The sequence below is a fragment of the Emys orbicularis genome, chromosome 14 (assembly GCF_028017835.1).
Source record: "Emys orbicularis isolate rEmyOrb1 chromosome 14, rEmyOrb1.hap1, whole genome shotgun sequence".
Classification (NCBI taxonomy): domain Eukaryota; kingdom Metazoa; phylum Chordata; order Testudines; family Emydidae; genus Emys; species Emys orbicularis.
Genome location: NC_088696.1, coordinates 21,060,348 through 21,086,285, shown reverse-complemented (window position 1 = coordinate 21,086,285; position 25,938 = coordinate 21,060,348). Strand labels below are relative to the sequence as shown.

The 25,938-nt window shown below is 40.6% G+C and overlaps 1 protein-coding gene across 1 annotated transcript in view; it reads right to left on the bottom strand.

Moving 5' to 3' along the window:
• Nucleotides 1-25,938, bottom strand: part of ANKRD27 (ankyrin repeat domain 27) — a 72,386-nt gene that overhangs the window by 32,285 nt on the left and 14,163 nt on the right. Inside the window, exons 3-20 of the mRNA XM_065416588.1 lie at nucleotides 24,655-24,765; nucleotides 23,224-23,380; nucleotides 21,806-21,960; nucleotides 21,385-21,444; nucleotides 21,236-21,289; nucleotides 21,080-21,145; nucleotides 20,900-20,976; nucleotides 19,918-20,039; nucleotides 18,557-18,635; nucleotides 17,316-17,448; nucleotides 10,503-10,592; nucleotides 9,582-9,709; nucleotides 8,926-9,008; nucleotides 7,999-8,114; nucleotides 6,610-6,702; nucleotides 5,983-6,180; nucleotides 5,577-5,636; nucleotides 5,358-5,477 (exon numbers count right to left, since the gene is read on the bottom strand). Coding sequence (XP_065272660.1) covers nucleotides 5,358-5,477; nucleotides 5,577-5,636; nucleotides 5,983-6,180; nucleotides 6,610-6,702; nucleotides 7,999-8,114; nucleotides 8,926-9,008; nucleotides 9,582-9,709; nucleotides 10,503-10,592; nucleotides 17,316-17,448; nucleotides 18,557-18,635; nucleotides 19,918-20,039; nucleotides 20,900-20,976; nucleotides 21,080-21,145; nucleotides 21,236-21,289; nucleotides 21,385-21,444; nucleotides 21,806-21,960; nucleotides 23,224-23,380; nucleotides 24,655-24,765 — 1,902 coding nt within the window. The remainder of the gene's footprint in view (nucleotides 1-5,357; nucleotides 5,478-5,576; nucleotides 5,637-5,982; nucleotides 6,181-6,609; nucleotides 6,703-7,998; nucleotides 8,115-8,925; nucleotides 9,009-9,581; nucleotides 9,710-10,502; nucleotides 10,593-17,315; nucleotides 17,449-18,556; nucleotides 18,636-19,917; nucleotides 20,040-20,899; nucleotides 20,977-21,079; nucleotides 21,146-21,235; nucleotides 21,290-21,384; nucleotides 21,445-21,805; nucleotides 21,961-23,223; nucleotides 23,381-24,654; nucleotides 24,766-25,938) is intronic.

Sequence of the window (25,938 nt, the reverse complement as noted above, 5' to 3'; positions counted from 1 at the left end):
TTTCATCCTGGTTTTGAAGAGGTTGCTAAAATTAATTTTGTTAGATTACCATATTTCTAATCTATGGTAAAAGCAATCCGGGGATAGGCAATATATGTTTGTATAAATCTACAATAAAACAAATCAAATCAGATCAGGGAGGTCTGTACTTTCCATAACGTTCCCCTTTCCCTATCTCTTCCCAATTAGGGTTGCCAACTTTCTACTTTCACAAAACCAAACACCCTTGCCCCTCCTCCAAAGCACCACCCCCTGCTCACTCCATCCCCCCTCCCTCTGTTGCTCGCTCGCCCCACCCTCACTCACTCATTTTCACTGGGCTGGCTCAGGGGGTTGGGGGTGCGGGAGGCGGTTAGGACTCTGGCTGGGGGTGCGGGCTCTGGGGTGGAGCCAGGGATGAGGGATTTGGGGTGCAGGAGGGGACTCTGGGCTGGGGGGTGGAGCCGTGGGGTTCGGAGTATGGGAGAGGGCTCTGGGCTGAGGCAGGAGGTTGGGGTGTGGGAGGGGGTACGGGCTCTGGGCTCAGGGTGCGGGTTCCGAGGTGGGGCCAGAAATGAGCGGTTCAGGGTGTGGAAGGGGGTTCCGGTCTGGGGGTTGAGGTGCGGGGCAGGGGGGCAAGGGCTACATCTGGGGGTGTAGGCTCTGCAGTGGGGCTCAGGGTGAGGGGTTTAGGGTGCAGGAGGGTGCTCTGGGCTGGGACTGAGGTTGTTTGGAGGGGTGGGAGGGGGATCAGGGCTGGGGCAGGGGGTTGGGGGGGACTGTGAGGGCTCCAGGAATATGGTGTTTGGGGTGCAGGAAGGTGCTCCAGGCTGGGACTAAGGGGTTCAGAGGACGGGAGGGGGATCAGGGCTGGGGCAAGGGGTTGGGGGGCGGGCGGGCTCTGGAGTGGGGCTGGGGATGAAGGATTTGGGATGTAGGAGTGTGCTCCGGGCTGGAACCAAGGGTTTCAGAGTGTGAGAGGGGCTCCTGGCTGGGGCAAGGGGTTGGGATTGGGGTGGGGAGTGTGAGGGCTCTGGCTGGGGGTGTGGACTCTGGGGATGAGGGGTTTGGGGTGCGGGAGGGTGCTTCGGGCTAGGACCAAGGGATTTGGGGGGTGAGGGGCGGGATCAGGGCTGGGGCAGGGGGTTGTGGCATGGGAGAGGGTCAGAGGTGCAGGCTCCAGACGGCACTTACCTCAAGCAGCTCCCGGAAGCAGCAGCATGTCCCCCCTCTGGCTCCTACGCGGAGGCACAGTCAGGTGGCTCTGTGTGCTGCCCTGTCTGCAGGTGCCCCCGCCCCCACCCACAGCTCCCATTGGCCGCGGTTCCTGGCCAATGGGAATTGCAGAGCGGTGCTTGGGACAGGGGCTGCCCCTATGCATAGGAGCCAGAGGGGGGACATGCCGCTGCTTCCAGGAGCTGTAGGGAGCCTGGCTTAGCCCCGCTGCGCTGCCGACTGGACTTTTAACAGCTACATCAGCAGTGCTGACCGGAGCCACCAGGGCCCCTTTTCGACTGGGCGTTCCAGTCTAAAACCGGACACCTGGCAACCCTATTCCCAATCCACCAATTGGGTGCTGCTGTTTGGGAAATGGAACAGACTGCAACTTTACTATAGGAAATTGACCCTTGAAAGCAGTAGAGATATTATGCCTACTGAAGCAGTGCAACTGCACAGGGCTCTTCCAGAAGTTCCCACACAACACAGTAGCCCACAGCAGTCACCCACAGCATAGCTTGAATGCCTTAAGGCAGCAGCTACATTAGCAAACTTTTCAGCCATCATTCAATACCAGTGTGGCTCCACCAGTTGTAGCAACTGTGGAAGTCATAGAGTAGACAGGGCTCTGCCATTTTGCCATCATGTTGCCTAACACTGTAGGCTAGGACAGTGGTTCTCAATCTTTCCAGACTACTGTACCCCTTTCAGGAGTCTGATTTGTCTTGAGTGCCCCCAGTTTCACCATATTTAAAAACTACTTGCTTACAAAATCAGACATAAAAATACACTGTTACTGAAAAATTGCTCACTTTCTCATTTTTACCATATAATTATAAAATAAATCGATTGGAATATAAATATTGTACTTATATTTCAGTTTTCAGAGTAGCAGCCATGTTAGTCTGTATCCGCAAAAAGAACAGGAGTACTTGTGGCACCTTAGAGACTAACAAATTTATTTGAGCATAAGCTTTCGTGGGCTACAGCCCTCTTCTTCGGATGTGGGCTGTAGCCCACGAAAGCTTATGCTCAAATAAATTTGTTAGTCTCTAAGGTGCCACAAGTACTCCTGTTCTTTTTATATTTCAGTGCGATACTTGAGCCTGTTTTTCACTTGTGAGCCTTGTCTGAATCCCAAGTCCTGCCCCCAAGGGCTGAAGCAGGTAACTTAACTTCACAGGAGGCCCCTATGGCATGGATCGCTGGGCAACTGCCCTGCATGACACCTCCTAATGTTGTCCCTACACTTGTGACCACCCCCCCAAACCCATCCCATGACCACCGTGGGGGCTCCATCCCCCAGGTCGAGAAACACTTATCTAGATGAGTTGAGTACCCCCTGGAAGATCTCTGAGTACCCCCAGGGGTACATGTACCCCTGGTTGAGAATCACTGGGCTAGGAGACTTACTATAGTGTAGAAAAGGCTTTGCTGTTCCTCCCTGCTCCCCATTTAGAATGCTATGCTTTGCCTTCACTCGCTTGGTGCCCCGGACTATGTGTGCGGGATGGTGTCACCTGAGGCTGTAAAACCTCAATTGTCAAAGGAGGTTTACCACAATCTTGGGATTGTCACAGTCAGCAGGGATGTCCTGGGCATGCAGAAATGCGGCATCTACTCAAAGATGAAGAGGGACTTGGATGGGGACTTGTACAGGTTATTTTGCATATTGTTACATTAAACCTGTGTCCAACTCTGCCAGAGAGATCAAAATAAGGTCATGACTATTGTCAGAGTCTGATCTTATAGCTTACAGCCTTACAGTAATGGAATGGGATAGTAGGGATACACAGCTCTCTGGTCATCTTTCTGTTAAACACTCACATCCTTATGCATCCAAGAACGCATGGGAGTTTATCAGCAGCCACCTAGTCAGAGGAACGTTGCCATTTGTTGTGTAGCTTATGCATGATTCATTAATGGTTATAAAAAAGTCTGGCACCCCTCCAGGTTCTTCTCTCCTCAATGGAAGAACTGTACCTTCCTTTGCATGCAAGCTTACAAGATGCAGAATTCCACCTGACAAAGTCTGCTTCACTTCACCCACTTACTTGCTATTTTGTTCCATTGCCAGAGGGTAAAGCAGTTATTGAAAGATCCTTAGGCAAGAAATTTCCAAAATTATTTGCCCATCTCTTTACTAATGGTTCTTTTCCATGGTGCCAGTAAGTCATGGCAAGTCATTTGTGTAGGACACCAAATAAGTCTCTCCTTGTATTGAATTGTTTGGACAAATAGTTATTTAGCAGCCAGCAACGTGGATGGATAAAGACTGCATTGACCCCTTAGCCCATGGTCTAATCCTACAGCCTGTAAAGCCAATCCTGCCAGTCTCCTATTAATTCCAGTGGCAATTCCCTACATGGAGAATTTGCAGAATTAGACTCTGGTCTTCTTGCTTAGCGGGAGTAATAGCAGTGAGCCCATGTGAAACTTGGCTAACAGTAATGAACTACAGTTGGATTACAGAAAGGCCATTAACCTCAACAGACTAAGGTATAAGCTGCTAGTAATCTTTTCTCCTGGTTTGAACTACAGACTCAGCCTTTGGAGTGTGATAAGTTTGTCCCTTTAAGAAAAAACAAATCCTCAATCTGTTATTGGGTGAGATTTTGTGTGCATTATACCTTATTTATGGAGCAACATTACTGGGCTTGGCTCTGTACACACAGACATGGACCTGTTATAAGGATATTACAGTGTAAATTACACACTGGAAAAAGTGTACACACAAATAAACGCAGTATCCAAGAAGAGATTGATAATACCACAGTGTGAATTCACATTTTCCACTCATGCTCCTTCATGCTTTTTGGAGTAATTATCTAAGAGCCTCCTAGAATAAATGTTTTAAGAAGAGATTTGAATGAAGAGAGGAGGGATGTGTCCTTTTTTTTGTAAAAGGAAGGAAAGAGAATTCTAAGCAAGAGGTAGTATGGAAGGAGACAAAGATATTTAAGAGGGTGGCTTGGAAGGAACAGAGGAGTAGGAAGAGGAAGAAGAAATTAAACCTGAGAGGTCAGGGTGGAGTTGAGCGGGGCTTGGGAAAAGAAGATGAGAAGTATGGGTTTGAGGTGGAAGGTGAGAGGAAGTGAGTGTGGAAATTCAAAGAGGAGTGACCTGGTAAGAGTGGATTTTATCAGCCGTATTTTGGATATATTGGAACTGGACAAATGACATGCAGGCACGGCAGCAGATGAGATATATTCCTTACGATGGTCTGAAAATTGACTTCCTGTGGTTTATTACAAAAGCTAGTTGTTTGCACTTCATCACGTTCCTTGTCAACTCCCTGTGTAGAATCATCTCTTTTCTATTATTAATTTTAAAACATACCATAAGATGTTATTTGATTCTGATGCTGACTTTTATAGACAGAATGGAAGAGTGAAAGCCCCCAGGAGCTTACGAACACACAGAGCACCCAGTTAACCATATTGTGATATTAACAGCTGCAAGGTACACTTTAAAAAAAAATACAGTTCCATCATTAACACTTCCTAAGAGTCAAGCAAAAATGTATGCTTAGAAACCAAGATGACAGCCAATACCTCGGAATAGCAGTGCTTCACCATCTGCCCTAACACCAGTAGTGTGCCTCCTCCACACCCGGATATATATAGTGCCAGGTGTCTTCAGAGGTTTTCCTCACACTTGGGGAATGAGTCTTTACTTGGCACATTTCTGATTCACACACAAAGCAGCAGCTTGTTATTCACAGTATTCCAGCCCAATGGGTGCTCCACTCGGTGCTCCTGTACAGAGAAGATTCCTACCTAGTGCAACAGTACTGAAAGACCTCATTGTTCATGGAACCATCTCTGACTACTTACTTATGTTTAGTGAAGTGCTGAGAAAGTATAATACATGAGCTTTCTTTCCATGGAATCCTTCTCAGAGCAGGAAAGTCATAGTGTGTTTAAAGGAGACACAAGTGAGGATTTTTCCCTTTGGCTGAAGTGAAAAAACTTCCATTGCCCTTTCCTGGAGCTCTCCCTTAGTTTACTATCAGTGCTGGACTAGCTTATGCTTATTGCTTACTGTTAATTACCTATCCCCGACAGCTATGTCTGGGGGAGTAATTTAAAATGACACTGTAGAATTGACACTCAAGGCTACCTTTGCACTGCTAAATACCAAGCTTTTATTACTCTTACCTCTTTGTAATTATTTTTAATTTCTTCTTGTCTGGTATCTGCTGACGCTGATGACAAGCTGGAGACAGATGACCCTCTGCTGAAGGTGTCTGCTGAATGCTGAGGAGACCTAACTGGAGACTTTAATCAGGTCAACAAAAACAAAACAAATAAGAGGGTTTACATCCTTATGTTAAACAGCTAAAATGTATGCAAAAGATTAGCAACTCACACTGTTACCTCAGAAGCACTCTGTCCCCTTTCAAATGTTAGGTAGTTTAATTCCATCAATGATAAAATCTGCAGAAAACATATTAATGAAGAGATACAATGTAACTCAATTTTAAGAGGAATTTACTGATGGAAACAGAAATTAGCCAACCACTTAATATCAGCAAAAGAGATTATGATGGATCAGATTAAAGCAACAATTTGCACTGTTTATGTTCCATATTAAAAAAAAAAACACTGCCATGCATTTTAAGATGTAAAATATGAGCTTCCTTTCTTAAAAGTGAATGGAAATTATTTTTAATTGTAAGAGTATATGCCCACATATCCCATTCACAGCTAAGCTTCAAATACAGCTAAATCACTGTGGAAATGCATTTTAAAAACCTCCCTGCTAGCAGATTGGGAAGAATACCTTGGAATTTAATGCACACTGCAGGGAAGTCTCTTTCATCCGGTTTTGAATATCTGGGTTGGCTCCATTCTGCAGCAGCACTTCTATTATTCCTTGATAGCCCCAACGAGCAGCTATATGGAGGGGAGTATCTCCTTTTTCGTTACCAGTATCTAGTTTACAAGAGTGTACATCATAATAGACTAAAGCTTTGACACACTGGAGAGAAAAGAAAAGCCACCAATGAATTATAGCACTGGTCCCCAATCCACATAACATGTGCAATCTGAACAGTAATGATGGTTTTATTGCAGATCCTAGAATCTACTCTCTGGGGTAGGTTTTTGAGGTCCTATCAAATATATATCATTTTTTAAAAGGCCACAATAAATAAACAATTAATACAAGGGACCCAAACAATTAGGCTTTCTAGCGGCTACACCAATGTTAATGGATACCTACATTAAACAAATACTATGATATAATAAGGTGCCAGTTTGTAATATGAATTAAAGAGTCATCCTGCAAAACTGTGTTTTATTTACTTTTTTAAATAAATAAATGTAATCCAAATTGGCATCACAATTTCATTGCATGCAGTAATCCTATTAGGATGTCTATTAAGTTTGTTACAAAACAATTACTTACATCCTCATGACCATAAGTGCAGGCTAAATGAAGTGGAGTATTGCCATTATTGTCTTGAACATCTGTACTTGCCTTATAGTGCAACAAGAGAAGCTAAAAAGAAATTCAACATCTAAGTAACAGAATATTAATGGACAAACAATTGTTACTGCTGTAGCACCCTTTAGGTTTCTAGGATGATGAATTACTATAGTACAAATAGAACCACATCTCTCCTGCTTTAAACCAGTAAGTAAAGATGGCTGTCCTTGGCTTCGTGCCACTAGTTTGCTCCAGTTCTTGTCACACACTATTTAAAAACCACAGAGTATATCTGGTTTCAGAGTAGCAGCCGTGTTAGTCTGTATCCGCAAAAAGAACAGGAGTACTTGTGGCACCTTAGAGACTAACAAATTTATTAGAGCATAAGCTTTCGTGCATCCGAAGAAGTGGGTTGTAGCCCACGAAAGCTTATGCTCTAATAAATTTGTTAGTCTCTAAGGTGCCACAAGTACTCCTGTTCTTTTTTTAGAGTATATCTGCAAACTGACTCTAAATCATCTACTGTAGCGAGGTACTGCAGCACAGATAACATGGATATTCACTCAGTGTTCTAAGAGCGCTGTAAAGGCAAAGGCACAATGGGTTTAATTAAGTGCATCATTTCATCCCTCTCTCTGAATTTCTTAGTTTTGAACATCTGAGTTGCTGTAATATTACAAAAAAAAAAAAATGTTAAAAAATTCAAGTCTACGACAACTGACTGAACTGTATGATTAGTCAATTTTCAAAACAATGTTTAAAGCATTGTATTTACTTGACTGATCATAATAGCTCTTTTGCATCAATCCAGAGCAGAGATTCCACCATCCTATCAGTCTGTGCTAAACATTAGACATGAATTAAAAAACATATTGAAAAATACTATGAATGCATAATCACTAACAACTGAGTTAGTCAGAAATAAGCAAAGCCATACAAATCCTAATCTGGACTAATGGGCTTACAAAAGGTAACTGAAGATAATAAGGCTACTTTGAATTATGGAAATGCAGAAAAGCATATAAATTTGGCAAACCTCTCAAAATCTAGTTTTCAAACTAATTTAGAAAATGTTAAATAGAATTTAAAAAAAAATACTTTAACCAAGAAGACAGAGGGGACAAGAATTTATTCCCAACATGAGATCTTGTAGATCAGAGAAAATTGAGACATCTAGATTATAAACCTATAAAGTTTAGCTTTTAATTAAAATGCTTAAAGGCCCTGAATTGTGATAGCACACAATTATAATGAAGTTTTTACATCCCTGAACAATGGTATCAGTAGAACAGCAATAGTTAGATTTGTTTTTTCTTCAACTTATATAGGTGTTAAAAAAATTCATTGGTTAAGCCTTTCAGTGCTTACTGTAACGTTCTGATATCCTTTCTGACAGGCAAGGTGAAGAGGTGTTGAACCGTGGTAATCTGTAGCATTGACTACAGCTCCTTTGGAAACTAACAGGTCAATTAATGATGCTTGCCCTATGGAAAATATGTGGTCATTAAAACTGAGAAGTAAACATCTCACAGGAAAAGTTACTTTCCAAACTAAAATGAGAATTTCAAACCTTGACACTCTTCATTCTTATGCACACTGCATATTCGCTTTTTTAGTACTTGCTCTTTGTAATGAACAGTCAATTTACTACAGATTATTCAAGGACACAGAAAGGGGGCCACTAACTGCAACTAAACTGCACTTGTATCTTGAGGGTGAACAGGGAATGGAAAGTAAACTGATGTCACACAAAGTGCTCTGCCCTTGGCATATGTACTGTGCAAGTCAAAGGTAATAAAAGCAAGAACAGATAAAAAAAATCTCCAGAGTAAATTAATGTGTTTGCTTACAAATCTGAGGTCAGGACCATGACCCACATTCAAGGAGTGGGGAGGGATAGTGTATATCATGCCACATATACTAGGTCACAGGATGTATATAAGACTTGCCACATATGCTGTCAGTTTGTAATAGGATATCTCCTTTCTGAGGATACCTCCTAATCTACCCATCTGGCTAAAAGAAATGCCACCATGGCAGCCACCAAGGCAAAAACAAATAAGAAGCCAAAAGAAAATGCAGACAGGAGCACCTGGGCTAAAGGGAAGAATACAAGAGTTTCATTCTGGGCCAGGATTTCTGTTCGTTTAACCCATAAGTAAAATACAGTTCATGCAAAATTCATCACAGAATGTAAGGTGAAAAATAAGCTAATGTGTCCCCTCTTTCAAGGACTTAATGAAGAGTACACAGAAGGTAAATATTACAGTGTCATGGAAAGACAGCAATACTCACCACAAATAGCAGCTATATGAAGTGGTGTGTATCCCCTGTCATCTCTGGAAAACGGAGTGACAATGGAAGGATCATTCATCTTCCTATAAAACAGGGTAGTTTTCAAGAACATAAGTTAGCTGTATACCAGGTACTGGAGAAAGTTTACAATCACACACACACACACACACACACACACACACACACTCTCTCTCTACATAGTTTTTAAACCTATTTAAGTTTTCAAACCTATTTACCCTCTACCATTTCTCATTAACAGATTAATCCATATGGGTTTTTTACTAAGCCAAAAAAAAAAAAAAATCCAGACATCTATTCTTTTGGCTGCGAAATCCAAATTCAGAGAGAAGAGTCACTCTTTAACATGTCCAAAGGACGTCTCACTATCTCCCATCTATGGGAAACTGAGCTCCCAGCTTTTCAATACTTTTCTATTCAAATCTGCATGCATAATTCTGAGACACCTACAATTTCTTCTGTCCCTCTCAACCTAGATATATACACACACAATCCTAAAATGCAGCCAATATCCTCTCCAACCAGAAGCATTTTCTGGATGAGGCACTGCACATACCAGTATTGCCCTCATACTCTAAAGGAAATCCTAGAACACAGACCTTTAGAAAGCTTTTCATATGAAGATGAAGAATCCTTACCCAGAAACCAGTTTCTCACAATTGTCACAGAAACAGAGTGGGTGGCACATTTTCTGTACAGTGTCTTTATCACTGTCACCTTGACTTAGTAATCGTTCCACTTCCTCCTGGTTACCTGAAGCAATATACTACAAAAAGCCAAGAGGAGAAAGAGTGAGGTATTGATGTGAAGAAGCTTAAAATAAAACCTACTTCATCCACTGAAGCACAAAACCAAAGCAACCGATTATGAATGAAGCACTAGAAGCACTGGTGCAAGGCTGGATAGGGCTGCTGCACATAATCCCCAATGAGTTTTCAGTATAAATAGCCCTTAGATCTGATCTTGGTTTGCTTTCCATAAAAAAAAAATTAAAATAAATTTCACATTGTTGTCTTCCAGACTCAGTTACAACAATGACCTCCCTCTGTTCAGACACATTATTACTAGCAGTCTCTAGCCATAGCTGTAAATATGTATAATTAGTAGCTCTGCTTTGTCTTTGCATAGGTGAAATTCTCTTTTTATAATTACACTATGAGATTGATTAACACAATATGTAGGAGATGGGAGGTGACAGCACTTTAGATTTTTTTTTCAGCAAAACTTCTTGGTTTTGGGCACCAAAGTCTCTAGAGACTAACAGCCATTGGCATTGCATCTCTGTTTTAATGGGCTATTGACTATTACAGCAGCACTATTCCAACTCCATTTGTTTCTGTGCTAGAATCTGTAAGAACACATTGCCAACTTGCAGAAGCTTTGGCACAGAACTGCAATGCCCTGATTACCCAAGCACCTCTTTATAGTCTAACATATGGCTTTCTTGGCACTCCAAAGTACAAGCAGCATGGTAAAGTCATTACAAAGTGTGTGTTATAGTCTAGAAAACTGTGTATAAGATTATATATGTACAATGTTCTGCAATGCAGATTTTTCACCTTGAACAAGCAATCTATTGGGGTCGTGGACATCTGGGATAGCAAGTTCATTCTTTGTCTCAAGAACTTGTCACTAAACCTCTCAGATTCCTGAAAAGAAACAAGCCATGTCAACCAATATTCCCTATATTAGTAAAAAGAAAGTAGTTTTATAAAAAAAAAATTAATATGCAATACATATATTTACCAGCTCTTAGCTTATATAACAGGTTAAAGCCTAAACGTTTGATTTAATACTTAAAATTCTGTATCAATTACTTTGTACATTTGTACAAGAGCATTCCGTGTCACCTAACTGGATGTTAGTCCATAAAATAATCCCAGATCACACCTTAGACATTTTAGTACTAAAACGTCTGAATTTCATTAACAAAATAAAAATAAGTTTTTCTATAAGAAAAACCAAAGTAAAAGCAGCTTTTGAAGTGGCCAAGTTAGTGAGAGGTGTGCTTCATATAAAACACAGACTAAAGGGGGTGTGCCAAAGAGCAAGATGAACAGTCACAAAACTACTGCCTAAAAACAGGCCCGGGGCAGATACTGTCTGCTGCCAGCCATGTAGCAGCGTCAAGCTGAAGCCCCAGAATCAGAAAGCCCCTCAGAATCATGCTGGATTCGGCTGAAGACTTCTCTACCTAACATGGACACAAAATCTGCAAAGTTAGTGCCGGTGTTAATAGTTGAGAAGAAATGGATTTGACCCATTCTTCAGCACTTGAGATTAAATCTCAAAATAACAATTACTGTATTTGCATGTAACAAATACTAAGCCAGTGCCCTCTGTGCGAAAGTAATAAGGCAGCATATCAAACTGAAGCATTAGAAAAATCTATTCAGAGCAAATGAACACAAGATCACTCAGGTTTCCTGGTGATACTGGAATGTGGAGTCCAGCAGCTTTTCTGGAAACTTGGATCCCTGAGGTTTTCATGTTAAGATCACAGTAGGTGATCTTATGGAGAAAGCCTCTCAAAATCATTTATAAAGCCACCATCACCACTAGAACTACTAGAAACAGAAATCTGTTCTGGTGCTTCTAATTTGGCTATAATTAGGGTTTCTTTCAATAGTTAAACATGTTTGATATAGAGAAATTTTAGGATGAAAACTTGCGAAGGATTATGAGTGTATGTGATATTGTACTATTTTTCATAAGCCTCACATGAGCTGTGCTCTCCTTACAGCAATTTTATTAGTCACTAAATTTACACAGTTGTAAGATCAATAAAAGGAACTCAATTTGCTTGCACGTACATGAGCTGTTCTCTCCCAAAGTGTGTACAATCTTTAACATTGCTTGTTTTCTTCTTTGAATTTTCCACACAAAATTTTAAAGCACTAACTATTCTAAGAACTTGTTTGGTTTTGATCACTAGTAGCCCCTGTATTTAGTTATGCATGCTAAACCATGGAATAGTTTTTAAACTATGCATATGACTGACTTACAATGGAAAACTCAATACAGAGATTTAAAAACTCAATACTGTGATGTGAGACTAGAGAACATGTATATCCTCTAAATTGGCTTGGTTTGGGTTTTAGTTACACACAAAAGATAGCAGGACAGACACCAACATTTTCAAACCTGGGTGCCTAGCCTTCTAGTACCTAAATAGGTAGGCAGGTTTTTCAGAGGTTTTGGTGAAGTAGCACCTGCTGCTCCCACTGGATGAGTTGACAGGTAGGTGTCAAAATGTGGATTTTAGTGCCTAATCAGAGGCACCCAGGTTTGAAAATGTTGGCCTGAGTGTGTAGTGCAATTGGTCAGAGATTGTAATTACTTGCAGTATTAAACTATCTATGGAATTAATGAACTCCAGAAATCCCAGGCAAGTAGTTCAGCACTATTTCCCCCTCCCACAAATGATGGCAATCCTCATGCTCCAGAGAACAAGCTTGTATGAAATATCAGGAAAGATTTTGCCCTGTTATATAATTGGCACATATTCCCACATGGGAATAAAGAGAAATAATGAATGGGTAACCTTCTGAAGCATTGTGTATTGACCATTTCTACAAGCAAGATAATTAATTGAAAGGATAAATTGCATGTTCTGGTTTAGCTACTATGTTCTACACTTCAGTGAGTGAGAATGAGGGTTTCATTTGTTTGAAAGTAGAGCATGGTCCCCAGGATGGATTGTTTTGGTTAGAATACTCTGATAATTACCAAAAACATTGCTTGTGTTGCAGTAGGACAAGATAGATTGCATTCCCAGAACTTTTAAGCACATATCATCCCTTATCTACAGGACAAAAGAGATAGTTAAATATATTAGAACCTGCCTTCAATCCCCTGCCAAAATCCTGACAGAATAACTGAGTCCAGAACAGTAAATACCTCCATTTCCATCAGTGCTGATGTGGGTCACTAGTTAGAGGGGATTTTATTATAATGAACAACACTTTAGACCTGAGGATGTGCAGAACTCTTGGATGGTTGAGGATATGTACTGTCCATGTATTTCAGTGTAAAAGTCTTCTCTTCCCACCCACCCACCAAAAAGGGGCAGGTGTTGGGTTTCAGAATCTCTGAACTAGAACTTGTTGCTACATTCTGGCCCATTAAATGAAAGCCCTTTGTTACTGCCCCCTGCCGCTGGGGCATAATAGTTATGAAGCCCCACTATCCACAGGCACAAATTCAAAGAGGGGCCTTCATAACTCACATGCTCCTCCAGTCCCTATCCATTTTACCACCCACACAATAGGTCCATCCAGCTACAGGCTCTTTTCAACTCCTCTCCCAGCTGTGCCTCAATCTCTTCTAGTTTTCTCCATTGTGCCTTTTGTCTTTTCCTCATTTGCTTTTTCAAAGCCCTAAGAGACATATGCTGCCAACAGGCCAGTCCTGCTGCCTGCTATTGCCTTGGATAGGCTGATTCCTCCCTATGTGTTTTGCCCACAGTTGGGTGCTCTAGGGACTGGTGGAGGGAAGGGCTAAGAAGGAGCAGGCTGACTGCTAGCAGCTCCTTCAGAAGCTATCTGTCCCCGCTGCAAGCAGCATCAGGTGTTGTCACAGCAGACCTGGAGATTCATCATCTTTCCTTACCATTTAACTCCTGTTTCCCCCACCAGTACTGGATACCTTGGAATGGAGTGAAGGATTCAGCAGGATCCTATGGCAAGCAAAGAGCCTGAAACTTGGCCTAGTGACTAGTGCCCCAGCCAGGAAACTGAAGACCAACTGATTTAGTCTTTGCCGGGGCAGAACTAAATAGGAGATTAGGGATCAACACACTCAAATGTTTTCAGTTGCTGAGGGCTGGTGAGACTGGCAGAGACTACACTACCACCTTGAGTTTTTACCCCTTTTTTCTATATACACTGCCCTCCTCCCACCCCACCCCATCCTTCCCCCTTCACTCAGGGAATTTTGCTCTTTCCTGTTCAGTAGCTGCTGGGTGACTTGTACTAGTTCCTGGCTCTACTCCTCACCGCACATGGCTCACAGTGCACTGTATAGAAGCAGTGCCTGTTCTCAGATCCCTTTTTATTGGGGTAATCCAGAAGATTCAGACTGGCCCAGCACCCAACAGAGAAGGGGAGTTTTGGTGAATGGTGGAATCCCACCCCATGTGGGTCCTGTCCTTTTCAGGCTTCCCTTCTTTCTTAGGATAAACTTTATTGCTGACACCCCAAGCCCCAGTGCTGCAGCTGCTAAAGGAGCACTATATGATTCTCTGGTTTACACATCCCTAGGAATGGCACTAATTAAGGGGCCACAATGGAGTCACAGCTTTCAATCCCCGATGTTGACAGTGGGAGGAAGAGGGCTCCTGCTGCAGGCTTCCCACACAGACACTGAAGGTGAGAGGAAGAGAAAATGGTGGCAGGGGGCAAAGAATGAGATTCCCTAGATACCTGAAGCTGTTCTTGTTGCTCCCTGGTGTTGCAGGCTTTCCTTAGAAGTCAACCAGCTAGGTAACAATGGAAATTGAAGTTGGATGTAGGAAGGAAGCCCAGAGGGAGAGAGGAAAACTAGGAACCACCAGCACATTCAGTCTGCACTGTCCTCAGTCATTTGAAAGGCTTATGAACCCTGCAGGCTGGAATCACTACTCTGCATATACTATGGCTTCAGATTTCAAATGCAACAAGTTGGTACCAGGGAGATACTCTGAGGCACTGCTCAGGTCTCTGGTTCTCCTATTTGGAACTCTGGAAGAATCAATTAGTGTTCATTCTCAAAACAGACATCTAAGACTGGCAGCAATGTCAGAAAATTGGAACAACCTTTAATATATAGTGAGATCTCCTGTTATGTAAAGAATTGCTCTATTCAGTTGGGTCCCTTCTTTTTAAATGAGCAACTTGTTTTATATAAAACTAATTTTGTCTTTTGAAAAAGACCACAATCCACCAAATACAGTTTTTTACTGGCATCCTCAATGTTAGTTCATGCACTGCTTTACAAAGGGAATTTAAACATGTAAATATTTCTGGACTGAGAGTCAGCTGGAACTATTGCTATTCATATATTACTGAGAATTACAAGAATTTTGAGATAGCTGCATGATGACTGAAATTAAAAAGGAAAAATTGCAAACTTTGTTTTTAACATTAACACTTTATTATGTTTTCTTAACAGAATTCAATATAGCAATATAACAAGAGATACTAAATACAAAATGTCATGTTCTTTTCTAAATGTTCAATAGTTCAGAGTGCCATAGATTTGTGGAAAGATCACCACAGAAAAGCAAAATAGCATATTACCATAAAAGTATTTCTTTCAATAAAATTTTGAAGTTACTCTAAGAGGTTTTGCTTTGTTAAGATTGTGCCCTGGAATTGTCCCACCCCAAACCCTGTACATTGAGCCAAATCAATCAATCAGGCCACAGTAATCCAGATTCCAGTGCTATGCAGTTGACAGGTAATTCAAACAAGTCTCAGGTCTCTGTGGTCCCATGTTCACATCCTTTGGTTTCCAGGTCACACCGGGAACACCTATTTTTGCAAGAGCAGAAACTCTAGAGTGTTTTGAGAACTTAACAACCAAAACAGATTACAAAAACAGAGTAAACAGACTACAGTACACTTTTTAAAAGCTACTGAGAAGGACTTTGTTTAAAAAAAACAAAAACAAAAAAAACAACCCTAGGTATGTGTCTTTTTAGGCTCTCCTCATTTGGCACAAGAAACAAGTGTGATCTAAATTCAGGACCTAGTCTGTTTTCTACATGTAAGAGGCTGGCTCCCTACCCTAAATAAACCACAGGGGCTCTCCTTTGACCATGGCAGCTTTTAAAGTCACATCAGCACTCTCTCTTGATTGGCCTGCAGGGACCTGAGCTGATTGACAGAAGGCACGCTCACCCACCATGAAATTAATTCACTGCATCTGCAGCATTTCAGACCCCTGCTAGGTTAGAGACCCAAGAGCAAACCTGGGCTTCAAACTCTGCTGTCCAGCATCACAGAGCTTTGTGTTACCACTGGGCTATCATGCTGGTGCCACAAAGTTCATTATTTGCATTGCATAAATCATTTGTTAAGGTCATCAGCTTCACAAGAGGGAAATCCAAAGCTGGTGCCCACTATTTGGAAAGTATAAATGGAATACATTTAGAAGCTGCAATATGTGGTCAAGGCTCGCTGAATAATTCTGTTTTGATCTATAGTGCAACCTTTTTCCCCCCACACTCCCACTGCTACTATGTAGGTTTTAGCCAGCGTTTTTAAAATAAACATTAAAGAAAAAGGCTGCACAGCATTCTAAGAGAAAGCATGGCACTGAGCTCTATAAGACTGTATTGAGGTTAAAACCATGCTGCTATCTAATAAGACAACTGATCTAGAAAAAAAGGTTCTAACATTTTTTTAAAAAGCTACTAAAACCATTATCAGAGGGGTAGCCGTGTTAGTCTGGATCTGTAAAAGCAGCAAAGAGTCCAGTGGCACCTTATAGACTAACAGATGTATTGGAGCATGAGCTTTCGCGGGTGAATACCCACTTCGTCGGATGCAAACCATTACGTGATACTACCATTTTAACAGGTTTCCTTAGTAAATATTTTAAGAATACAGTTTTAAAGATCAGGTTTTGTATAGTGTTGTACAACCAGCCACAGCAGTTCATTATGTCATGTAGCCTGAAGCATACAACATCTTGCTAAGTACTGTGCAATGTGTGTGTGTGATATTTTCACCCAAGGTATTCCACTTTGACAGATAACCATTTGCCTTTAGTTAAATTTGATTACTCAGTACACATTCCTTTTCATATCTAACTGTTGCCAGTTACAGAATGCCATTAATTTTCTAGACCCAAAACTCTAGATAATAATGCTTCAACAGAAACAGATAGAATGGAAGATCAATAGTTAATTCATCCTCAGACTACTGAAAGCCTTTGATCCACATAACAGACTAGAGTAAGAATTTGGAATTAGATGGCACCTTTAACATGCTGTGTGTCCCAACTTGCTTTATAAGCAATTAGGGGATGGTAAGGTAGTTCAGTGATTTGTCAAGTAAAGCAGCAGATGTTATGTGCTCACCAGTGAAACTCACATTTCCCCCACCCACACTTGAGAAAGATCATTAGCTAGGACACCAGCTCACTACTCTTTTCAAGGAAGTGAGGTGGGATCTTTTGTCTCCCTCCTGGCTGTGCAGGTAGAAGATGGAGACCCTGGGTTTGAGATTTCCCCCCAAAGGATAGAACCTCGCTCTCCTAAGTAGCCTGTTGTTGGATCACCATTAAGTGTATGAGGAAAGAGAAGGAAAATACCTACCTCTAAAAAGGTATTGGAAGGAGCAGTTAATACTTGTAAGGTGCTAAATATGGTCATAAAATTATCTTACTGTTGGTCTGTCGGAGAGGTTTCCTTGTCGGATATATTCTATAGCAGCCTCAACAGAGGTCAGGCAGTATCCCAGTTCATCCTTTGCTGAACTGCAAAACCTGAAGTTTTTGATGTAACTCAAATTTGCCATCCTAAAAGTAAAGATAAAACACTTATCCTTAAGGATTCATGAAGGTGTGGGGGAGAGGGGCTTATTTTAATATTGCTACTCAGTCTACTCAGAGGGGAGAGAAGTTGATGGAACTAGAAGCCAATTCACATATTTACAGACCCCTGAGCTTGTTGAGAGCCCTAGGAAGGAAAAGTTTCGGGTTGTTTTAGTATTTGTTTGAAACTGAGAAGAAGGGAGATAATGGAAGAGGCTGAACCAATTGTCCAGCAAGGGGAGATAAGAGCTTACATATAAAATGCCCTTAAACTGCTGGATGAAAGAATGAAGAGTTATGCAAAATATGGATACATTTAGCACTCAGTATGGACACACTTTCCAGGATTACGAGGTGGTGCTAAATTCTATAGTACTTGAAAACGTAAGCACGTCATTTTAGATGCCTTTTTACAAAGAAAAAAAAAAAGTCTGTTAAAAAAAAAAAAAAGCCACATCCAGGATTGCAATGCTAATGCAACTGTTACATTGCAAGTACATCTAAATGTACAATTCATACTATTAATCTCTAACCCAGTATCCATAAAGGTATGTTAGATATTAGCAGTAAATAGTTAAGTTAATTTCAGCAACATTCTAGTTACATTATCCCTTTGGATATTGATTAATCTCCAGGTGTTCCAAGCCTATGAATGTCAAGTTCCCCAGGAACCAAGCTGGGAATTGAGGATTGGTTCCTGGCTGCTTTGAGACAGATTAAGTCAGGAATTTTGGTATGAAATAGGTCCAAAGATGAAGATGGGGCACATCAAGAAGTCCGGAAGGGGCAAAAAACCAAGCAACATTTGATATGTGATGGACGAGCTATAAAAAGGGGAGGGAAATGGAAGGAAGGTTTACAGCTCTTTCCCGAGGGACTGGAGACAAGCAAGTTCCTTTTTATTGCTGAGGGTAAAGATCCCTTCAAACCTATTTGAGAAATTGTTATAAAAACTATATAATAAACAAAAAACAAACAGCAAGCCTGTCCTTGTAGAGCTAGCTGTTTCTAGAAGCATCTATATTTATTTATGCAGCAACATTATGTACAAGTTACAGATATGTTTGTACAGTAAAAAGAAACAGTTACATACCAGTTAGGAATCTCTGTTTTTACAAGCAGATACAGTAACACAGAGAGAAGATCATCTGCACACATGGTCTCCATGTTAACTGAAGGAAATAAAAGAGTTTGTAATAGGAAAAACTTTAACATAAGTCACAATAGGCCAAAGGTAAGAGCCAGGACTGAACGTGGATTTTAATATTTAAGCTTTTTTAAACTCATTTCAGATAGAAAGGTTACTTATTCAGTATTTTCTACTGATACCCTCAACAGGACCCAGATCCACCCAACAGACCATGCACCTTCTAGGTGACCCATGTAGGCCAGCCTATTCAAGAAGTGTCAGCCTATGGTAGAGTGCAAAAAATACTCTGGAGTCACCTCTGTCAAACTCTTCCCTCAAGAAGTAAAGGAGTTTCTATGACTCGAGGGTCTGAATAATTACTCTCCCCAAAACCATGCTCAGCCCTACAATGGACAGCCTCAGAGCCAATGAGCCTTCCTTTAAAATAGTCAAATAATAAAATAACTTTGTGATGGGGAGGAGAGGCATGGACTGTGGAGAGCTACTGCCTCCTGTTCACTTGAGGGGGAGTTTCGTACTTCAGCCCCATTAAACAGTTTGGTGGGACTATACCAACACTCAATATCTGGCTTCAAGAGGGTCATGTTTCATTAGAGGGAACTTAATTTTACATCTTCAATGGATTAACAAAAGGCATCATGCAATAATGGGAATAAACATTTATCTTCCAGGATTATTGTTCCACAGTTTTATTCTATTTTTAGGTTTTGTAAAGAAAGTCTCAATCAACTTAACATCCTTTGGGAGTCAGTGTATTTACAAGATTATGGTGGACTGTAAGGCAGATGTCAGAGTGCTGTAGCAACTCAACAGCGCTACAATGAATCACTCAACTCCTTGAAGAAAAATATTCCTCTGCAGCAGAAAGAAATCAACATTAGGCTTTTTCTCTGCTGAGGTAGCAATGCAAGTCAAGTGTTTTTCCCCCACAGGATGTTTATGCCCGAGGTAAGTATACTACTTCAAGGGTCTGTTTTGCCCAGTGTGACCAGATAGCAAGTGTGAAAAAAATCAGGATAGGGAGTAATAGGCGTCTATACAAGACAAAGCCCCAAATATCAGGACTGTCCCTATAAAATCGGGACATCTGATCACCCTAGTTTTGCCTGTTGTACTTAATATTCTGCAAGCCAGACCCTTAGTATTCTATTTGAACATGAATTCTTCCATATATAAAAATAACATTAGAGACTATATATACACAGAGAGCACAAATAAAGTTAGAGAGTGTATGTAAAGTGCTTTCAAGATGAAGAGTGCCACATATTAAAATTAATTACCAGTTCATTGCTTTGAATACCAACCTCTTTGGCTAGGAGACTGCATAATAATTTGCACCACTTTTCGAAGACAGATCAGCTTCTGTTGTGGGGAGGTGCATTTATTCAGCTGACCCAATTCTCGCTTCGCACGTGGAATATTAAAGCTATAAAATATTTTTGAAAGATAAAAGCTTTAGTATACAATCCAGATTTATGAGATGTACTAATTAAGTATGCTTGTGCAATTGTTCAAATTTCAGGCAATACCATGAATTAAAGCCCAAGAGGCAGAGCACACTTCTGCACACCCATGGAATCAGGGAGACTTGCATTTGAACAAAAGGTGGAACTTGTTGTTCCAAATGTTGTTGAGCACATAAGCGCCAACTCCGTGGGTGCTCCAGGGCTGGAGCACCCACAGGAAAAAAAAAATAATAAAAAATAAAAAAAAATGGTGGGTACTCAGCACCCTCCAGCAGCCCCCCGATCAGCTCCCACCGCACCTCCGACCCGCCAACAGCCCCGCCAATCAGTACCTCCCCCCAGCCCCTTCCATCCACTGGCAGCCCTGCCCATCACTGCCTCTGGGTGATCAGCTGTTCAGTGGCGTGCAGGTGCTGGGGAGGAAGGGAGGCAGGAAGGAAGGAGCGAGGGTGGGGAGTGCTCAGGGGTGGAACAGAGATCGAGCACCCCCGGCACATTAGAAACTCAGCACCTCTGAAAGCAAAATAAAAAAAAAAAAAAAAAAGGAGAGAAGTTTTAAGATACTGGAGGCAATGAGGAATTAAGACCACATCAATGGGGCAGCTAACCCAAGCTGGTGCCCTCAAACCCTTTACTTTTCTATCTTTTGGAGAAGTGAGAACATCGCAGGGGCTAGTGCAGAAAGAAATGGACTTCCCTCCCCTGGAGTAGTGAGCAGACTTCGGGGAAGAGCTGCTTTTTGGCTGACCTGAGACCTACTTAACTTTAATCCATTCCGGATGAAGAGTCATTTAGAAGTCCCTCATCATGCAACTCTCACCTGAATTCAGGCTTAACTCCAATATCTTTTTGCTGGAGATCTTGGAGGCTTCTTGTAATTTTGTTAAAGGCTGCATCCTAAGCAGTGAATAAAACAAATATTTTTAGAAGCTGTACAAAAGTTTGTTCATCAGTCTTGCATAGATTAATTAAAAAAAAAAAAAAAAAAAAAAGAGCTTACCTCACTTGCCTCAATAGTTCCCACATATTTAAAGATCAGATCATAAATATCATGATGTACATACATCTGGGGAACAAACACCACAGTTTAGAAAGGAAAAGGAAAGAAGAGATAAAAATAACCCACTGATGTTTTTGCCCAGCCTCAGAGACTTACTTCAACTGCTTGTTTCATCAGATTCATCTGAGGTTCCTGCTTTGCAAGCATCCTCTAAAAGATATGGGAATTTATGCACTGAGTTAAATACATTGTCTAAGCAATAGGCAGCTATTTTCACAGTACAGATTTACTGAAGTAGTGCTTACCAAGTGAGAATCCCTCAATAAATGCTGGAGGCATTTGGTGTAAAGTGCATTAACAGAATCCTGAAAAATCAAGACATGATATTTTAAAAAGTCACTATGTTATTTAAATATGAGCAATGCAATGCTAGAACTCAGACAAATCCTGATTATCTAAGGCAGGCAAGTAGTCCCATTCAATTAGTAAGACATACTGAAGTGCGGAGACAAGCAGGATTTGATTTTTTTTTTTTTTAATTACAAAAAAAAAAAAAAAATATTGCAAACCACCATAATCCTTTACGACTAAATACCCCACATTCTATTTACAAAATATTTTGTGACATGAAAAGCTTTAATAAAATAAATTCAAATAGTGAATTACTTAGGTACAAACATTAGGTCAAAATTCTAGGTTATCAAAGGTTAAAAGTGAGATACTGACTATGTAATGTCGTAGGCTTTTTCTTTCATGTTCTTTAAAAGTCCTATGGAAAGATGCAATGTGTCTGTCAAATCGTTCAGAATGTCTTCCCAAAAATTCTCTCACATCCTCAATGTTTTTCAGGGAATAAGAGTTTGATGGGGTTTTAAATTCTTCTGTAATGAAAGTTAGGAGTTAGTGCACCACAAAGCATCCAGGTTCTTTTTCCATCTACATTGCACAATCTGCTCCCATTTATCTAGGCAACTTAACCATCACCTACAGCCAAAGCAAGCTTGGCTCTCATTCCCTCCAAACCAGACTTTAACCTTGTAGTCTTCTACTGCTCTTCTGAAGGTGTAGTAAATAACCGGACAAAAAAGCAAAACAAAACAAAACAAAAAAAGAACACAACAGCACTCCTTTAAAAAGAGAAGTTATTTTCAGAAGCCAGGTTAAGGTTTATGGTTTGATTCCATATAGGAGTAAATCAGACTCATTTAAACTTATTGTTCAAATCCAGTTTTCACACTTCCCTGCCAGTTATTACTCCACTTTCCCTAATGTCAGTTTCATTTATACAGTTTACCAGACCCTCTGCAAGACAAAATGTGAAAGTAAAGTATGTTTAGCCTTTTAGGGACAGCATTCATTTTTAGAAGTTTCCATTTTGCTTTTTCATTTTATTTTACCCTCGGTGAGCAGCAACGACTTGCCAAAATTCTGCAAAAAAAACTACATATACTGCTTTAAAGCAGTTACTCTGGCAATATTTCCCTAATCTTACCTACAGTATCTCCAATCCAGAGCAGGAAAGTGTTCTTACTCAGATCCATGTCAAATGCAGCCAGTTTAAGCAGCAAGAATTACAAATTTTAATACTAAAGTCAGGCATCACCAAAAGAAAAGCTGCTACAAAAAACGGTTATCAGACAACTTCTAAAGATGGCAACTGACCACAAAGAGTTTACTCTATCTCAAGATCTCAGTAGAAAGGGGCAACACCATTAATAAAGTGATACAAGTACTAGTTTTAAACAGAGTCAAGACAATAAGCTGTCCGATAATGACCCACCTGAAATTCTAATTCCATGTTGCATTAAAAACAAGCATTTCAAAGAGCTGACTTTCAATTCAAATTGAGGCCATTTAAAAATAATTTTATTAAGTCTTATACTACATAAAAAAAATTATATATATATACACACACACACACACACACACACACACACACCAAGGTTTAAACTTTGGTTCTTGCCTAGCTACACTATCAATAGTGATAGCATGCCAGTTAAAAAAAAAATCTTGAGTTTTCCATCCAAAGTACTGCTTTGTAAGACAAACCTAAAATTATACTTAACCCTATAAAAGAGAGGACTGTCTTGTTTCACACCAAAGCAGACCAACTGTTGGTGTTTTCCTGGCATTTCTGTACGCACCTAAGATTTCAGATTCTTCCAGGGGATGAGCTATACACAATAAGCTAAAACTTTCTTCTTTTTCATTGTAGAATGTTTCCTCAAAGAGAACGGGTACTGAGAGATGATGATTAAAACCAGTTCCTAAAATAATCAAGTTTCCTTGAATAAAGATCTCCTGAAATTAAAAAAAAAATAAAATAAATCATAATATTGAGCAGAAAAACAGGAAGTTGACAATTGTAATGCATAGTTCTGTATACTAGGAAATGAAGGAGGTATTTGTAAGACCAAAAAGACCATTAAAAGTAGTTTTTTGCGGTGGTTGTTTTTTTTGGTCAGAGACCCTTTCACATTCTCCTTGCTTCAACAAGTCAGTGCTGCAGGGAGTGATTTTTTTTTTAAATCCACATTAGTAATCTTGGATGATTTTGTGCCCTCCTCCCCCCCAGTTTGTTCTCCACTGCAAATGTTCAAGGAAAATTCAGACACATTTGTTCAAGATTCAGAAGTGGGTAGGTGCCCAAGTTTTTAGTTACTCAACTTGAGACACCTTAAAAGGGCCAATTTTCAGAAAATGCCTACTACCCATCTTCTGATAAAGTCATGTCCCTTTAAAAGGTGCCTTGAGTTGGGCACCCAAAAGTCACTAGCCACATTTAAAAAAACCACACACACAACAAAAAAGCCCCATGCTTTTCCACATTCACCTTTAGCATTTTTTTTTTTTAAAAGAACTTTTTCAGTGCACTTAAAGCATTTCAGCTTATTTTATGGGCATTTGGGACAAAGAACACCCATTTAAACAAGAATTCTGAACTTTTTTTATTTCAAACTGCACTGGGAAAAAAAACAATGCCACTAACTGATACTAGCACGCCACAGGGAAAGACTTCTCATTTATAGCAATTAGCATGACTGTCCAGTTTGTTTCAATACATCTTTAACTTTGTAACATTAAGTCACCAGAATGTTTCTGAATCAGTTTGTGCAGAGTGTGAGGCGACTGCAATTTATAACTTAAGAAAAAAAGTCTTTGAGACTCTGTGCCATCCTCTTCTGGACAAACTTCTCCCTTACTGTCTATACAAGTACAGCTAGAGTACAAGCACAGAACTCAACCCAAAGCTCTCATGGACAGAACAGACAGCCCATCTGAGTTTGTCCTACTAATTAGCTCTACGAATAAATACAAATACTTTGCACAAATGCAGTGATATTAATTTGAAGCTGTATCTCCATTTCCCCTTCTGTAAATGGAGTTTGGAGTTACACTCCCAGTAGCAGGAACAGAGACCAGACCTCCAGTTAGTGCTATCTAATGACTAGAGCAGGTATCTCAAACTCTGCCTACCCTAGGATCACTCAAAGTTTAGTCTCTCCCCTTTCACTCTTGTCTATCATGTTCCCAGGCAGGACCCCTCCACCAGATATGTATTAACAAGAGAATACCTTTCCATTTAAGGTCTGAAATTTTTCTTCCACTGGTTTTAAAACATAGGAATCAAATTGGCAGGTAGAGAGACTGCTGCTTGAAAGGCTCCCTTTGCACGGTACTAATATCTGGAGAAAGAATAAAATCAGTCAATCGCATGCCTTTGTAGGAGGAAATGCAGTGTGCCAGCTGCTTCCAAATCAGACAACCTTTGTTCTGTGTTCCTCATCAAGCACTCTTCATATCAGACCTGTATCATCATTTGACAGTGCATGTCTATAATTTACTTTTTTTTAATTATTATTAATTTTTTATTATTATTAATGTTATTAAAGGAACAGAGCCCATAACCAAGATTCCTGCTCAACCTCTCAGATCACAGAATTAAAAAAAAAAAAAAAAAAAAAAAAAAAGGTTTTCTAATTAGCTGCAAGAGATAGGAGATTATCAGAGTATAGATTCTAAGTATAACAAGCTGGGGACAATCAGAGCACTTTGTGCCCAAAAGGAAAGGCAGATGGAACTTGATGCAAAAAAGCAACATCTCCAGCAAGACGCCAAGTCATATAAATACAGATCTTATATTGCTGACATTTTTACATTAAATTAAAAACCCGAGACTAAGCAGCTTAAAGTGTTCATTAAGGTATTTTCTTAGACCAAGTGAAAGGCAACCAGAAAAGGAAAAAAAACCATGCATGGTGGGGCTTCTTCCCATTAACAGGTTAGTGGAGCCTTTAGAGCAGTGATTCTCAGCCAGGGATATGGGGCCCTCTGGGGAGGCCACGAGCAGGTTTCAGGGGGGTCTGCCAAAATAAACCAAAGAGCTGGGCTGGCATTAGATTAGCTGGGGCCCAGGGCAGAAAGCCAAAGCCCGTGCCACACCACCTGGGGCAGAAGCCCAAGTAACTTAGCTTTGTGGGGTCCCCAGGAAATTGTGCTGCTTGCTACCCTGGCCCTGGTTTTTAATCTACTGGATACGCAGAAAAACAGTTGTTGTGGCACAAATGGGCTGTGGGGGGAGCGCTCAGAGAAAAGGGTTGAGAACCCCTGGTCTAGAGTGAATTATGGAATCAATAGAAGAACATTAGTAGTACTGAACTATACAATCATTTGAAATGAAGTACAGTCTGTTCTCAGCTTGTGTGAGAGAACTTAGTGCTCATGGAAGGTGCTGGATTGATGTTCATATTCAGGACATAGCACAGTGATACTCCAAGCTTCCCTCCCTCATGCTGCCCAGCCATTGTGCCTCAACCCTGACCTGGAAGAAATATCTTTTAAAAACTATCCTCTTATCC